The 16,789-nt window shown below is 48.9% G+C and overlaps 2 protein-coding genes across 7 annotated transcripts in view; one reads left to right on the top strand and one right to left on the bottom strand.

Moving 5' to 3' along the window:
* Positions 1 to 16,789, bottom strand: part of Ptpmeg (protein tyrosine phosphatase Meg) — a 320,358-nt gene that overhangs the window by 164,587 nt on the left and 138,982 nt on the right. For 3 of the 6 annotated variants that reach the window (XM_050187529.3, XM_055076239.2, XM_050187530.3), the window contains exon 1: positions 249 to 473. The exons of the other annotated variants lie outside the window; for them this stretch is intronic. In XM_050187529.3, the coding sequence (XP_050043486.2) occupies positions 249 to 427 (179 nt within the window). In that variant the 5' untranslated portion in view covers positions 428 to 473. Of the gene's footprint in view, positions 1 to 248; positions 474 to 16,789 lie in introns of those variants that run through there. 6 annotated transcript variants of the gene reach the window in all.
* Positions 8,981 to 16,349, top strand: LOC140215848 (uncharacterized). The gene is made up of 2 exons (XM_072286166.1): positions 8,981 to 9,071; positions 10,408 to 16,349. Exons 1-2 carry the CDS (start codon positions 8,981 to 8,983, stop codon positions 13,380 to 13,382), a joined length of 3,066 nt encoding a protein of 1,021 aa, XP_072142267.1. The 3' UTR covers positions 13,383 to 16,349.

Here is a 16,789-nt window from a genome sequence, read left to right as displayed (position 1 = left end):
CTTCAGAGATGATTGATTGATCGATAAGATAGATAGATAGATAGATAGATAGATAGATAGATAGATAGATAGATAGATAGATAGATAGATAGATAGATAGATAGATAGATAGATAGATAGATAGATAGATAGATAGATAGATAGATAGATAGATAGATAGATAGATAGATAGATAGATAGATAGATAGATAGATAGATAGATAGATAGATAGATAGATACCACAGAACGCTCTTTTGGATTTACTCACACGTAACGGCGACAGAGTTTGCAAGCACTCGACGAGGAAGGCTCGTGCGTGCCTCCATAGAGGCAGATCTTCACGACAGAACCGGCGAGGAGACCCAACGTGGGCTTGACCGAGACCATCGGCGCGCCGTAACACTTGGCGGGGGACAACACTTTGCGACACGGCTGGACGCAGGTCATGGCAGCGGCCGCGGCTCTTTATTCGAACCTCGCTTTTGCGTCGTACACTGCACGATCGTCTTGGATGTCTTCGGCAGCAGCAGCAGCAGTGACAACAAAATGGAACAAAAGCGCAAAACGGCGAAAAAAGCCGGCGGCGTCTCAGTGCTCGCGCTTTTATGCGCTTCACTCGCCGGCTGCGCACGGCACGAGGCATTGTGCGTCGCGCGACGTCTTTCCGAACGCGCGGATCAAGATGAATGTGCTGTACACCGCCCCGGTTGCCATGCAAGCCGAGGTTAACGCACAAAATACGCAGCGCCGGAGGGAACGCGAACGCTTCCTCCTCACCCATATGCCCCCAGCACTTGCGCGCACTTTTTTTTCTCAAATGATGACGCGTTTTGCAATCGCTACGTGGTAAATCGCTCAACGCTGTCGACGCTCGTCGCGCACAGACGGACGAAACATTTCGCTCAATCGAAAAGAAAAAAAAAAAGACTCACAACGCCATCTCGCGTTTTCTCTTTTATCATTGTTTCTCTTTTCTAGCTGTGCGAAGAGAGAAAATTATAGAGGAAAAAAAAATAGTGGTACGTCTCCTGAGTTGCAAAGAAATGAAATACATCAACGCGTTATCGATATGCCGCGCGCACACACACACACACACACACACACACACAGAGAGAGAGAAGGGGGGGGGGGCATTCGATAAACTTAACCAGAATGCGTAAACAAGTTACTGAAACTACAAATGCGAACGAAAGACATTCTCTCTGACCTCGATGGAAGGTTGGAAACCCGCTGAGCGAGCCAAGAAGCGATTATAACGCAGACTGCGAGACGCCAGGGCGAGCTATGCCTACGAACTTATAGTTCAGGCACACTATAGTTTAGTAGTAAATGTAACAGCCCCGCGAGGGTACTATGCTCGCGGACAACCTTCTGTGGCTATGAAGGGAAAGCTACGGGCGCCTGGCTGCTGCACGTGTGTTACCGCGCCAAGTAGTCCGCCAGCGTTTGGCAGTGCTTTTGGCTGCTCGGAACGGACTCTGAATCGACGCAGCTTCACGTGCGACAGTTTCGCGTTTGCCCAGACGCGGAAGGGAAGAAAGCCGCAACATAAGTAAACTTTTACATTCAGTGGTCTGTTTTATTTTACTTAACTGGTGCTAATAAGGTGTTTGTTTTCCCTTCCCCAGGTTAAACTAACGTGGATGAAAACACGGGACTCTTTTCAGAAGCGCTCTCTCACTTGTGCGCGCTTTGCCTCCGTAGCATTCCCTCCATTGCCACAGAGAGTTGTCCGCGAGTACAGGACAACAGCGACGAAATTGCAGTGCGCGGCGCGGCAATCTGGGAAGACACATCGCCTATACATATGGCCTAGCATGAACTTGGAGACACATAGTGATTTATTTATTCATTCATTTATTCATATTTCTTCACCTAAAACTTTTTTTAAAGGCCGAGTCACGACGGTACAGCACACGTTTGCGAAACGGCACGAGGTGTGACGCGCTGAAATCTTTCAAGATATCGTTGTTGAGCGTCGAAATCACTTGACCCGCCGAGATTTCACAAGGTCGGAGATCGCGGGGCGAGTAGGGGACAAGGCATCACTACATGGCTTGCACTGACGTCATCCTAGGCGCCATGTTGTTGATTAGCACGATGGGCAGCTGTGTTCGTTGGCGTGTCACGCGGCTCCAACACAGCCGGTAGGACAGGGGCCTCTCCTATATGGAAGCAGGCAAACTTCCTTTCTTCATGGAAGCAAGTTACCGGCGGTGTATAGTGGATATTATGCGCTGACGTTATCCGAGGTGCTATATTGGAGAACAGCCCCTTTGAGAAGCTTCGTTCCGTGATGCCACGTGCAAGCTATCATCACGACTACCCCTATACCAACCGTTAAGCGACAAGCCAAAATAAACTGTAATACGTTTTTCTTTTCTTTTTTTTTTCGTTTGCGGTGAGTGCGTGTGATAGTGGTATGATTCCCTCCCGAACGCTGAGATTTAGATCACGTACAGAGCCCGTAATTTTCCTAGAGTAATTCGCCATCCACACGCAGCGGTGCCTGCGGATACACGGCGATGTACTGCTGGGAACGAAGGTCGCCGGTTCGTATATCAGACTGCGGGCGGCCGCATTTCGATACGCGCAGCCTGCAGAAACACTCTACCTAGCGAATTTGGGTGAACATTTAAGAACTTTATGAAAACGAGCGCCACCCAATCACGGAGGCCATAGTGACGTGAGGTTTGATTAAAAAAAAAAAAAAAGGGGGAAACAAGTGGCGCCGCCACGATGACATTCCCGCACCAGAATGCCGTGACGCCAGTGATTTTGACAGGAGGGTGCATACAGCAGTTAACTGTTTTGTTGGCACAGGAAACGCACTCTGCATAGAAAAGGAGTCAAATTCTCACCTGCAGCACCCAGATACAAGAATAGTTTCTTTTCAAGAACGGCAAAAACGGCAGCAAAGAAATAAAATAAAATAAAATGTAAAAAATGGGAGCCCTCAAAATGTGACGTCACAGTGACGCATCGGGCGGCAAAAGATTAAGGGAATGGATGTTTTGGTCTTATTGTCTCGACACAACAATGAATTAACCTTTCCCGGAATAAAGGAATAAAAATGGAGTATTTTAAAGAATACTTTACCAGTCTGAACTGGTCACTGAGTGCTGCGCTTTAGTCTCTCTTAAGTAATGCACAGTCAGCGAGTCAAGCGAGTCAATGTTTGCACGACCAGCACTTTAGTCAATGGGAAGTCAGAGATAAAACTAACGTACACCTCCAATGAAATCGCGCTACGACTTGCTCAAAGACGAAAGAAAGCAGTAAGTAAACATAGCTGCGCACCATCGGTCTTTCATACACGCACTGCCAATATGCACGAAAAGAAAGAAAGCGCACAATGGATCTCGCGGGCCAAAGGGAGAGTTTGCTGAGAGGAAGAGGTGCTATCTCTCAGAGCCCTAACGTCGCGGACGTGCAAACCATATTAATCGACAATGAAGATTTAGGGACACCTCTGTCTCACTCCTCGATGAATGGCATCTGCAACACGGCGAGCAACCGCCTTGTCCATGGCTGCATATGCTGCTGATATTTCCTCCCCATTTTTTTTTCTGCTCTCCTCCTCGTCTTAGGGTCTTTTCTAGAAAACTTCATCTTCCCCTTCCCTTGCAGGGTAGCATCTAGGAGGACGCTTCCACGCGGGCAAATTTCTCTGCTTTTCAATAAAAAGCTCGTGGAAGATGATATGGTCCCATTGAACTGTTTAACTACTTATTATAATAGGTATACGTGAAGGCTCGGCAGGATCTCCATGATAAACGGTTTTATTCTTCATTATGGGCGCCGGCATCGTCGATTGCAGATGAGACGCACGCACTCGCAAAATGCCAGACCAATACACTTAGTAATTTGAATGCATCTGAGACAACCATAACAATGTTCGAGCCTAACATATGTAGACGAGAGGACTGACCTCGTGATACAGCCTTACGGATGACACAGTAGATCCTGGTATTCGGACCTCGGTGCCTCTGCGATGTTCAAAGCGATAGATGCGCTGCTGCATACGCTTACTGAGATGCACCAGCTTATGTGACCGTTTGTAATGAACTGAACGATGAATGCTTCAGCGCGTGTACGCGCGCATACAGTGAAAGTATCTCGTTCTCAGCCTGGGCATCCAAAATACTTCGGAAGCACAAGCAGAAGCCCACAAGACGAGTAAGATAGAGCGATTCAAGCTCACCAGTACGGGCAGGGACACGCTAAGAAGACGGGGCTAACCAGTCGAATATGGATCCAGCAAAGAGCGTGTCCCTCTTGCCAAGAGGGAGAAGATCAAAGTGGCCGGCGACCCGAGTAACGTAAATCCAGAATAAGGAAAGGAGGCAAGCGTGAGTACAAGCCTTACGCATGGCCCACGAAGGACCAAGAAGAGAAGTCAGATACACCGACGAGGCAAAGTATAAGAACAGAGCGGCCCACGTTGTCAGAGTAATCAACGGCCAGGGAGAAGAGGCTGCCTCGGTGGACACTCCAGAATATCGACTCCGCGCAGGAAACGGCGATAGCCCTGGCGGCCACAACAGGGCAAGCAAGATGAAGAGCAGACCACAATCATCACGGACTCGCAAACAGCCTGCAAAAGTTACCGAAATGGCCGCATTTCCAATCAAGCCTTGAGCATCCTCAAGAAACTACACAATCTTCGTGGGATAAAGTTGTGTGGGCCCCGGGACACGAGCCCCTGACGTGTAACCTTGCAGCCCACACTGCTCGCCGAGATCCCATTCTCCGGGCTATCCCACCGGATTCACGAGCCACAGTAGTCCCTCACGATGGCGTCCCGAGAAGATACACCGACATCCTGAGCCACTACAGAATGGGCAGGAGGACCTACTGTTAGATACGGGACCTTTTCCTGAGCCTCCTTCGAGTTCACAAGACCACATCGAATCGCGCCACACCTAAGTAAGGAACGCAGAAGCAGATCTACCCCGTTCCCGAGGCGCGGCACGTGCAAACAAGTTGGCGTCCCCCACCTCGTGCGCTGCAGAGGGAGCTATTCACTGCTTGACTCTTCCCGAAAGTGTAGCGAGAGCCTGGCACTGTTCCAGGTAACGTGGGTCCCGAGGCAAGACGGCTGTAATGCACCGTGAAGCCCTGGCAGCAATCCCCCCATCCGCCTTTGTGAGGGCAGTTGCAGACCGGGAAGGCAATACCGCAGAGAGAAGTAAGCCTTCGGACAATTGGGGCCCAAGGAGCGACCCTGTGCGCCGGGTGTGACACAATCGCACGGGCGCCTACCATTGGCCGAAAATGACGACACCTGAGCGGGATCGCCGATTGGCCGAAAATGGCGTCACCTGAGCGGGCTCGCCGATTGGCCGAACGTGACGTGACTTCGAGACACCGAAGGGCTTAAAAGCCAGAGACCGGGAACAGCAGTAGAGCATTCCTTCATTCATCTCTTTCGAGCTTCTTGCCACGGGCCGCAGCGTCCGAGTTGCTGCCGGCCCGTAATGACTTTATGACTGTTAATTTCTTTGTACTCTCACTGTAAATAATGTAAATAAACCTCCAGTTTTCATCTCAAAGTCCTCCTCAACCTCGGCCAACTCCCGCACCCAACGGCAAGGTCCAAAAATCTGGGGACAGCAATTGGGATCGCCTCCAAATGCAACACTACCCACCCCCGCATCCCAAGGTGACCAGAGAAGAGGTGCCCAGGCGGCACGTCAGGTCGGGCCAACGTTGGAAACATATTGGCACTTCCTGGCCCAATGACGGCCCAAGATTAACAGCGTGGTTCCAATATTGGCAGTGCCATTCTGAATCCTGGCCCAATGATGGCCTAAGGTTAACAGCGTAGCGCGAATATTGGCTGTGCCATTCTGATAGAGATCCAACGTTGGCCCACAATGCACAGTCAGTAAACAATATTGGCTGTGCCATTCTGATAGAGATCCAATGTTGGCCCACATTACACAGTCAGTAAACAATATTGGCACTGCCGTTCAACAAGGCGGGAATTATTGGACCGACTTTCGAACGGATTTGCCAATATGGGTTAATAGTTGGCTTTCTTTGGAGGACATTGGCCCGTAATAAGCCAATTTTCCCATTGTCGGTTTTTAGTGCTCTACGACTTGCTGATATTGAACAACGTGTTTTGAAAACTAATGCACTGATCACAGGCACACTGCGCAGGAACCAGAAATATGCTCTCCCGTGTCAACTCCATGCATGGTACACCGCCATTTTTGTACTTCGCGTTCAGCGAAATGCGCCCCCTAAAGAGAAAAGCCAGTGCACCACGTAGCAAGCAGGGGAAGTCGCATAAAATTAGCCGCTGCTTTATTGATCGTGCATGGGAACATGAGCTTTCCATAAGAAGCAACGGTATTGCGAATTTGTCTGCGCATTGTATATTTTGCATGTACGCTCCGCGGCTTTGGATGATCAGGATTCCGAGGGGAATCGATAATTACAGTGCCACAGAGTTGATGGAACCGTTTTATATTGCATCGAGATGGAGCGCATATGTATTAGTGAAACTTTTGCTTGTTTGTTTAGCATGCATGGCATGTTGCGGTGACATAATCATCATGCTCCTATTCCAATATATTTGTTTTTTCGTGCATGTTTAGTAAGCTCCTTGTATGAATGCCCGTGACAGAAAAAAAAAAATTATTGCACGTTTTGGCTTTTCCTCTTGTCTTTGCCTGTAGTTGGCACGGCGCATTCCGGATTTTTTTTTCCGCCTAACTTTTCGTCCTTCAGCCCCCACTCGCCTCTCCTCCACACACCCACGTGAGCCTGTTCAAAGCTATCAGCCAAGCACTCAGGCAGCTATAAGCTGCTGTGTCGAATTGGCTGCTCTCGGAATACGGGGAAAAGCAGTGGGGTCACTATTGTCCTCCTTGTCTCCCTCCGTCGCTGCCGCCGAAGGAACGCGGTCGGGCTAGGTCCAGCGGGGGAAAGTGGCGTTTACACCGTTTTCTTCATTCACCCTTTCCTTTCACTCTTTCCTTCTATGCATCGCTAGCACGCCGACTGGGTGCAACACCGCCTGAGTGCTTGCCGTCTTGTCCGTGTTTGTCAGCGCACTCCTATCGTGAAAAATGCTTGCTTGCGGTCGTCATTCCTACTGAGAAGCCTGCATCTTGAAATACACAGCAAAGTGGCCACGAATTTTCGTGAGTGTTAGAATTAATATAGGCGAAACAACAACCAGAAAAAATGGCGCTCGTGGCCACCGTCTTCGATGTGGGATGAACTCGGATACACATCGCATGGAGCATGGATCTTACAATGGTGAGTGCATTTGTTTTGCGCATGTTATAAGTTTTATAAGGAGCAATATCACGTGGTATATATATTACTGAAACAGGCCTGGCTAATGTAGAGTGCCTGTAATTACATAGCTCTTTTTATTTGCAGCCTTTGAATAGTGCCCGGAGTAGAACCACGTGTAAATCTCTGTGAATTTCACCCAAATTCCAGGACTATGATTTTATCAAGCCACGCGCGCGGCCTGATCCTGCTAGTGATGCCGAGGAACCACGCTTCTTCTCACTGTTCTAGGTCAAGCATCATTTCCAGCCGACAGTATTTCTTTCTTTTCGTATAATAAATGCCTCTTTTACTAGTGTTTCCTGACGGAACTTCTCGGTTTCCACATTAAAAATTTCGCACGAAGATCGCATTGTGTCTACACAGTCTGAAACTAAGCTTTCTGTGCTGTAGCAGGTTTTGCTGCAATTTTTCAATTATAAAGTGCTACGCTGACTAGGTGTGGGCTGTAAACAAGGCGGACGGATCCTGTGCATTTTATGTCTGTTCTAAATATTACGTTGCACCTTGTACAAGATATGCCATATATGTCGAAATATTAAGAAGTGTTACCTGACAAATCTCTTGCAAGAAAGTTTCTTGATTCACCCCTTCGAACTCTCTGATCAGACTTATAATATTGTTGCAGTATGGCGATTTTTCAAATGAAAACGCTGCCACATACATTTGTCATACCAACATCTCTGATAATGTTTCTTTTTATTTTACAGTGCAAGCATTTCCTCCAAGTAATGGTGAAGTCGCTATGGGATATGGTAGCAATATCAACGAAACCACCGCGTTATCGTGGTCCTCGTGGGGCCTGATCAGCCCGCCAAAATCCAAGCACTGACCAACCTGCCTACCGACGTAAGCTCCCTGCCCTGAAACCCCTGGCCAGCCCACCGTCCTCGGCACCTTGCCCAATTCCTATCCTGAGGGCAGTGCCTGTAAATAAACTGTTTGAAGATAACCGAGCGTCACCCATCTAGGTCCACGGAAAATGCCTGTTTGTGAAAATTTATTCGCAAATAAATTGTCATAAACGTCAATTTCAGTATTCTTTTATTATTATTTGCAAGCATATATGAGTTCTGCTTCTAGACATCTTTTTGTCGAGCTTTCCTAGCTACTATTGAGGAAGACGGTAAGGGGACAATTGCTACAAAAAATGCCGCTAGCAAAATGTTTGCGGTAAGAATGTGTGCGTGCTCTAAAGCCAGCATATCTAGAATATTCGTCATGCAAAGGGCAGTGGCTCAAAGCTGGCATTAATAATGGCAACGATATGGCTCAACACTGGTCCTACGCTGGCAGCACGATGGCTGCTGCATTGGCATAACATTGGTCCAATCTTGGCTTTAACGCTGGCAGCACAATGGCTGCTGCATTGGCATAACATTGGTCCAATCTTGGCTTTAACGCTGGGCCAGCATTGGATTGGGTTGCACTTTGCCAATATGCCAACATTGGTCCAACATTGGTACCAATTTCTGCCAGCATTGGGCCATGGTTGGACCAATGCTGGTGTGCTGCCTGGGGTGGTTGATGTTTCGGAAGCTACAGACCGGCACATTCCCGCACGGCACCCTGCTGCACGCCATGTATCCTACTTGCTACACTTACAAATGCGCCTTCTGCTCTGCGCCGAATATCATTTACCACGTGGCCTGGGAATGTGGGCAAAACACATTGACACCAACCATCATGGGACCAACCGTCGAGCAGTGGGAGGCCCAGCTGACAAGCCCGAGCCCTGAGGACCAGCATCGTCTGGAGAGCAGGGCCAAGCCATCGGGTCAGGGCCACGACATCATGGACTAGGGACGCCGCCTACCACGGACGATTCCAGCGCCGGCTCATTTCTAATAATTGGATTGGATTGGATATCCTTCTTAGACGGCGAGATTTGGATGGTATTAGGAAGATGTTGGTAGTACGAAAACTGGTAAAAGTGTCATGTGGAAACGGATAAAAATAATGCTTGGAGAACTTAAGAAAAACGTGTTGAAATAACTATGAATTGCTCCACGACTGAGCACACATTCCTGTGGTAGTTACCAAGAGAGGCGGCTCGTAGAGAAAGGATATTTAAAATGGAGAAATTTAAACCAAGTTGCGTGAACGTTGGTTCTAAAATGTTTTTCCTTAAATTGGAAAAACGGCGGCAGAATAAGAAAAAATCATCGATGGTTTCATCTACTGCACAGAATGGGCACAGAGGGGAGAGTGCCAGACCAGCCCTGAGACGATAAAAGTTTAATAATGGTGTTCGACAGTGTAACCGGGTAAAAATTACTTCACTTTTCTGGTGTGAAATAAATTTTTGTGCCAAGGGAATGGGAGGTGTCGATATTCTGAAAAATTTCCTATCCTTGGGTTCAAAAAGTCTAGAGCAATTGCATATCTCCTGTATCTGTAGTAGTTAGATAAGCTGATGCCGGAAGTAATGATAGGACAGGACCATTGAGGGCAGCTCTCGCGAGACTGTCAGCCATCTTGTTCATGTATAATCACCTACGACCAGGCACCCAGAGTAATCTAATTAAATTTATAAAGTGTAATCCTGCTCCTTCTCTTCTGATTTTACAGTCCCACTGCCCAGAGTATACGGTAGCCACCGGGCTCAACCTGGTTAACCTCTCTACCTTTCCCTTAACTCTTCCCTTTTAACACAGTATTACGGTTGAGCCCATGATATGCCACACTTCAAGAAACCTAAAATACGCTGAATACACCAAGCTTAATTTGTAATAAAAAAGAAACATAACAAAGTGGTTTACATAATTTTTTTTTATCGACGAATGTTGGCAGTAATATATTTTTTTTTTCTTGCTGAGATCGGGTACTCAGAACTGAGTTGCTGGCTAGATGTCTTCAGTCAAGACTTAATGTCAAGCAGCAAGCGTCATTTGTCGGTTTATAGGAGGAACATAAGGGCGAGCAAGAAGCTTGGTACGCAACTCGGTTTCCCTATCATAGTAGGCAGACAGATGCAAGATCTATGCTTGCAGTGGTATCACACACGTAATGTAAAACAAATACAATGTAGACCTATGGCTCGCACATGACGAGAGCGGTCTTACAAGTTCCAAACGAAGCCATAGGTGGCTTGTAGTGAAGCCCACTTCCAGTTTTCTGCCTGGTGTTGCTCCCCTATTGCTTAAAAATTACGGACATTGAGCAGTGGTCCGCCGAGATTGTAAACAAGGTAGAAAAGGCCACCAAGGAAATCGAGACGGACGAGCGTGTCCACAGGGTCGACAGCCGCCTCGCCCACCTCATCGCAGCCAAGCAGTCCATCCTGTCAAGGTGGAAGACGCAGAGGACAAACAGAAAGCTACGCAAGAAGGTCGCCGAACTCAACCGCGAGATCGAGTCCCACAGCCGAGTGCTATGCACACAGCAATGGAATGAGGTTTGTAACGCAGCGGACGGCCAGATGCACTGCGGCAAGACGTGGAGCATGCTGAGGCATCTTTTGGATGCAACCACGACCAAGTCTCACCAGCACCATAACTTGGCCAAGATCATCCACAGGGCGCTGACCGAGCACGGGGAAGACGAAGTGAAGAAACGCCTCGACGACAAGTACCTCCCGGTCACTCCCACAGAGACGCACCCGGACTACCTAGGCGAAGCAAACGAGTGGCTAGATCGAGACATTGAAGTATGGGAAGTAAGGGTTGCCCTGCACGATCTCAACAGCAACTCCGCCGCTGGTCCCGACCGCGTTACGAACAGAGCGCTAAAAAATCTTAACGAAGCGGCCATCGAGAACCTCACGGCATACTTCAACACTTGCTGGCGAGCCGGATCATTACCCCGGCAGTGGAAAGCAGCCAAGACCATCTTGATTCCCAAGCCGGGCAAGCCACCCAACATTGAGAACCTCCGGCCGATCTCGCTTACGTCCTGTGTGGGCAAAGCGTTGGAGCATGTACTCATGAACAGGTGGCAGAGGTACCTGGAAGATTCGGGGCTCTACCCAAACACCGTCATCGGGTTCCGAAACAAGCTCGGAACTCAGGACGCCATGATACAACTGAAAAATGAAATCCTCGATGACACTACCAACACGAAAGACAAGCGAGCCATCTTGGGTTTGGACCTGCTGAGTGCTTTTGACAAAGTGAGACACTCAGCGATTCTCGCCCAGGTGTCACGGCTAAACATGGGCAAGAGAACTTATGCGTACATCAAGGATTTTTTGACGGAGCGGACTACCGAAATCATCGCCGGTGACCTGCGGCTCCAAAAGAAGAAGCTCGGCAGTGTCGGGACCCCCCAGGGCTCAGTCATCTCGCCATTGCTTTTCAACCTTGTAATGATAGGGGTGGCCGAGCGCCTCTCACGAGTGGCGCGGGTCCGACACACCATCTATGCCGACGACATAACGCTCTGGGTCCCAGGAGGAAGCGACGGACACATCGAGGATACATTGCAAGAGGCGGTTGACGCTATCGAGGAGCAGCTGGACGGGTCTGGGCTCGTCTGCTCCCCAAGCAAGTCTGAGCTGTTGGTGATTCCTCCGAAAAGGACAGCTAGGAAGACGAAAGGCAACGAACCTGCGAGAGAGCAAGACACAATAAAGATCAGGACGAGTGGTGGTCACATGATCCCGGTTGTCGAGAAGATCCGAGTGCTGGGGATGCTGATTGAGCGCAAACGAGTCAACGGCGAGACGGTCAACCGTCTGGCGGCCAAAGTCACCACGGCCATCCGCCTCATTAAGAGGGTGTCGCACAGAACAGCAGGCATGAAGGAAGAAAGCCTCACCCGGTTAGTGGAATCCTTCGCTATAAGCCACATTACATACGTTGCTGCTTTTCACAACTGGAGGCAGTGCGAACGAAATAAGATCAATGCGCTCATACGCAAAGCGTACAAAGCTGCACTCGGACTTCTCGACTGCACAAGCACCGACAAGTTCCTGGCCTTGGGAGTACATAACACCCTGGAGGAAATCGCCGAGGCGCAGAGGACCGCTCAGCTCGCGCGGCTATCAGAAACAAGAACGGGCAGACAAGTGCTGCGTGACCTAGGCCTGGGACCAAAGGAAATGGGACCCGAAAATACAGAGGTGCCTGTACCGGACGCAATTAGTAGAAGGCTACGGGTATGTCCGGTGCCAAGGAATATGAACCCTGAGTTCCACAAAGAGCGGCGGGCGGCGAGGGCCAAGGCGCTCATCGATCTCCATGCCAAAGACAGGGGTGCCGTGTTTGTGGACGCGGCAGAGTATCCACATGACAGAAAGGCATTCGCCGCTGCAGTCGTCGGGGCATCGACCGGTGCAACGAGAACAGCTGCGAGTGTGCGGACTCGAGGCGCGCATCAAGCCGAGGAGGTGGCCATTGCTTTGGCCATCGCCGACCCCGAGTGCACGACTGTGCTCTGTGATTCTAGGACGGCAGTGAAAAATTACGCCAGAGCAAGGGTGTGTGGTGAAGCCGCGCGTGTGTTGCGTGTGGTCGATCTCGCGAGTGAAAGTCGGTGTGTGGTGATAAAGTGGTTTCCGGCCCACATGGGCAGTGATGTGTCGGATCGCGGCAACGCTAACCACAACGAGACGGTGAACGCGGCGGCGCGAGGACTAACCAACCGTGCCGCTGCTACTACAGCCGACCCGTCGTGGTGGTGGGAAACCAAGGACAAAATGACTTCCTATAACGAAATTGTGAAATGGTACCGACTAGAGCGAAGGACTATGCCGCCACCTCATCCGGGCTTGACCCGTAAGGAGGCGGTTTTATATCGACAACTTCAAACGGGGTCATTATTCACCCCGGTGCTGATGAGGCACGTGTGTCCAAGTGTTTATGAAAGTGATCTGTGTTGTGTGTGCCGAAAGGAAAGAGCCACTGCAGCTCACATCCTTTGGGACTGTGCCAAGAATCCGCATGAAGCTGCAACAATAACAACGATCCCGCCGCGGCTCGAGGCCGCAACGAGATGCTATGACCAAGATGTCCAAACCCAGGCCGTCCAGCAGATCTCGGCGGCCCTCGAAAGGCAACGACCGAGCGAAACCGGAGGGAGGCTGCCACCCCAACAGAGGGGCAGGCGCGGTCGACCAAAGGGAATAGTGCGGCCGCGGCCGAAGTAGAGGCGCCACACGCCGTGAAGACGTCATGGCCGCGTCACGGTAACGCCTCCCTAACAGGGGAAGGCTAACCGTTCTGCAGGCGTTCACAACAAAGTTTCCTCACTCACTCACTCACTCACACAATATATATATCGTTTTGTTTACTACGCTTGTTATCGATGTATTTTGTTTAATTAGAAGGAACACAAAATTTCTGGAGGTATTTATGTGTCTCGCCCTTAAACTAGCTTGGAAGGTTTTTTTTTTTTTTTTTTTTTTTTGATGAGCGCCATTCTGACAAAAGCGCCCATAGCGCCCTCAAGGCATTCCCGGGTGTGCGATGGGCATATTTCGCAGATTGCACCTTTAAGGTTGTAAGGGCGTTTTTTTTTGGCAGTGGAGTAACACTGATGACGGCGTTACATAATGAATATTCCGGCCGATATTTTGCCTTGAGATAATGCTGAAATAATTACATGCATATGTTCACTAGGATGGGCCTCTATTTTATTTATTATCTTCGTTTTTCTTTTCTTTTTTTTACATGTAGGTTAGTTATGATTACTCTGTGAGCGTTAACAGGATTTTTGTTTAACTGCATCTGATATGCTTAAAGAACGTAACTTGGTAATTACACTCACGAGAATCTGGTCACGCTAATGTTGGTATAATTTCAGGCTTCATTAGGGTATTGCTCTAAACAACACACCCATTTTGAGGAATGTAAAAGTGTGAACTACAGAAGAAGAAAAGCTCTTCCGTGTAGCTTGATTTACAGTGGAGACTTGTAAAGAATCTGCTGTGTCAGCCCTATTCGGCAGCATGAACTCGATTTTGAATAACTGGACGTTATGTACACGACAAGTCGCAATGCAGCGTCAACTAATTAACAAAGTTTTACTAATACCTCAAAGTTGTGTATTTTTCGATACCTCGATCCTCAGATTGTGCGGCGAAATGCATCGGCGCTCCAAGTTAACACTCAACACTGCATAAAAGTGAATAGCGAATAACAGCTTACAATACTTCTGGGAACTCTTGTATGGGCTATACTGCTTCTGGATATCTTATGCTCGGACGTAATGCATAACTTCTAGGAATACCTACAGCTCGCGTCTCCGATGTCGAACGTTTCTGTTCTGAACAAGGCACCGCGATCGATCGCACACCACCTGCAAGAACACAAAAACGCGTATGCACGGCTGTATTTTTATTACTGTACATACGATGACCTAAGTGCGTGCACATTCACCGCAGACTTCCATCGGATTTCTGCATACAGAGCGAGCCTCCTTTCCGGCTTTTCCGTCATTTCAAGGTCGCTTGGGTAAGACTTCGAATAGAACGCGCAGGCAGCACGACGCTAAACAATGGATCCCACACCGCCCTTCAAACGATAGAGTGTTTCCAAGAAAACATCTTGCCAGAGAGAACCAGCGTCTACGTAAGATATAAGTAAACACGGTGGAGTTCTGTCAGCATGGGTATGATACGGGGAACACGTAGAGTTGCCTGAATTTCATCCATCTGGCTCTAAACGACTTCGAGACTTTGAAAAGACTATGAAAACTACGCGTAACTATTTCGTTATAAAATGCAACAATTTGCAGTGATTACGCATGCGAGCAGATACCAATCGTCTTGCTGTATTAAGAAAGGCATGAGTGCTCGGAAATTCAAAGTCGCCACCATATCCTTTCCTTCTTGCGCGATTTCTGGCTTAAGCCTCCCCTCGCGGTATACGAGGGGGATTTATTGTTGCTGTATAGAAGCGTAATTTACTAATACAGCTCGACTTATGGTAATCTTCTGAGTCCCGAGCTCCAGCGTGACCGCAACTGCATACATATTCCCGTACAGGAGCCCGTATATAGGGAGCAACAATGCTGAACTCTTCTTCGCTTCACGGCACATTTCGTTTGACCCAAACAAGACCCAAACCCAAGCGCCTCCTTAGATGTGGAACTTAAAGCAGGGGGGCGCACGAGCCGGTGCCAGCTTTCCCCAAATTTAATTATCAATATCTCAAGCTCAAACGCGGAACGACGGCACAGATGTTGGCAGCACGACGCGCTTTCACCGTGCCTGAGCGTTCGATGCAAATCTTTCGTGTCACCGTCAAAGCTTCTGCAGCGAACAACTGCGTAGTGACGTTAGGAAATTTCGCATTCGTGTCGGGCACCCCGGTGTAGCTGCCGAAAGGTCCGTTCCACTGAACTCTCGCGCCAATCACGGAACAAGAGAAGCGCAGCGTTCGCGCCGAGCGTGGGCGTCTTAAGAATGTCAAACGTGCACACGCAAAGGCCAACGACAATACCTCGGCACGCATTCTGATGATTCCCCAGATGCAGACGCCTGAAGACTACTTTGCACAGGTGGCATATCTCAGACACATGACGGTGCAGCTACAGAAAGGAGCTGAAACGATTTGCGATTGCGGACCCAATGACTCACCCTGCCCCATTGTTTTCGTTCTTTTTGTTTTTTTATGAGCAAACTAGGGAACAAGAGTTCAAGATCTCCAGTCAGCCTCTTGAGTCCGTGAAGGAGTACATTCACCTAGGTCAATTACTCACAGGAAACCCTGATCATGAGAAGCAAATTTACAAAGAAATAAAAATGCACCGGAGTGCATACGGCAGGCATTGTCAGATCCTGACCGGCAGGTGTACAATCAGTGCATTCTACCAGTGCTGACATATGGGGCAGAAACTTGGAGGTTGACAAAAGAGCTCGAGAACAAGTTGAGGACCGCGCAAAGAGCGATGGAACGAAGAATGTTGCCTAACGTCAAGAGACAGGAAGAGGGCGGTGTGGATCGGAGAGCAAACGGGGATAGCTGATATTCTAATTGACATTAAGAGAAGAAGAAAAAAAAACGGAGCTGGGCGGGTCATGTAATGCACAGGGCAGATAACCGCGGACCATTAGGGTTACAGAATGAGCGCCAAAAGAAGGGAACCGTCGTCGGGGACGGCAGAAAACTAGGTGGGGTGATGAAATTAGGAAATTCGCAGGCACAAGTTTGAATCAGCTGGCGCAGGACAGCGGTAATTGGAGATCGTTTTATCTCCAGCAGTGGAGATAAAATAGGCTGATGATGATGATATATCGCAAAAGACACGTAGTATCGCCGAAGATTTTCTTGCTCCCGCTAAAGGAATGATTTATTTTGACGCAGTAGTAGCATAGGCGATAGTCTAAGGGTGGCATATATAATGCCTCCTTGACGTCAACAGGCCGAAGGAAAGCATAGGCGCTATTGTACGTTAGCTCCTGTGAGCAAGTGAGTTTACCACGGCAATGTCGCGCGTCTGGTACCGTATCTAAAAAATGTGATCCAATCTTTATATGAGCGCGACACAACGCACAAACAAAAATGCGGGTGGTGACGTCCCCCATACCTTGAAATTTCTTGCAGCAAGTCG

The sequence above is a fragment of the Dermacentor andersoni genome, chromosome 2 (assembly GCF_023375885.2).
Source record: "Dermacentor andersoni chromosome 2, qqDerAnde1_hic_scaffold, whole genome shotgun sequence".
In the NCBI taxonomy this organism is placed as follows: domain Eukaryota; kingdom Metazoa; phylum Arthropoda; class Arachnida; order Ixodida; family Ixodidae; genus Dermacentor; species Dermacentor andersoni.
Note: the sequence above shows the minus strand (reverse complement) of the source record. Positions and strands in the feature narration are given on the sequence as shown.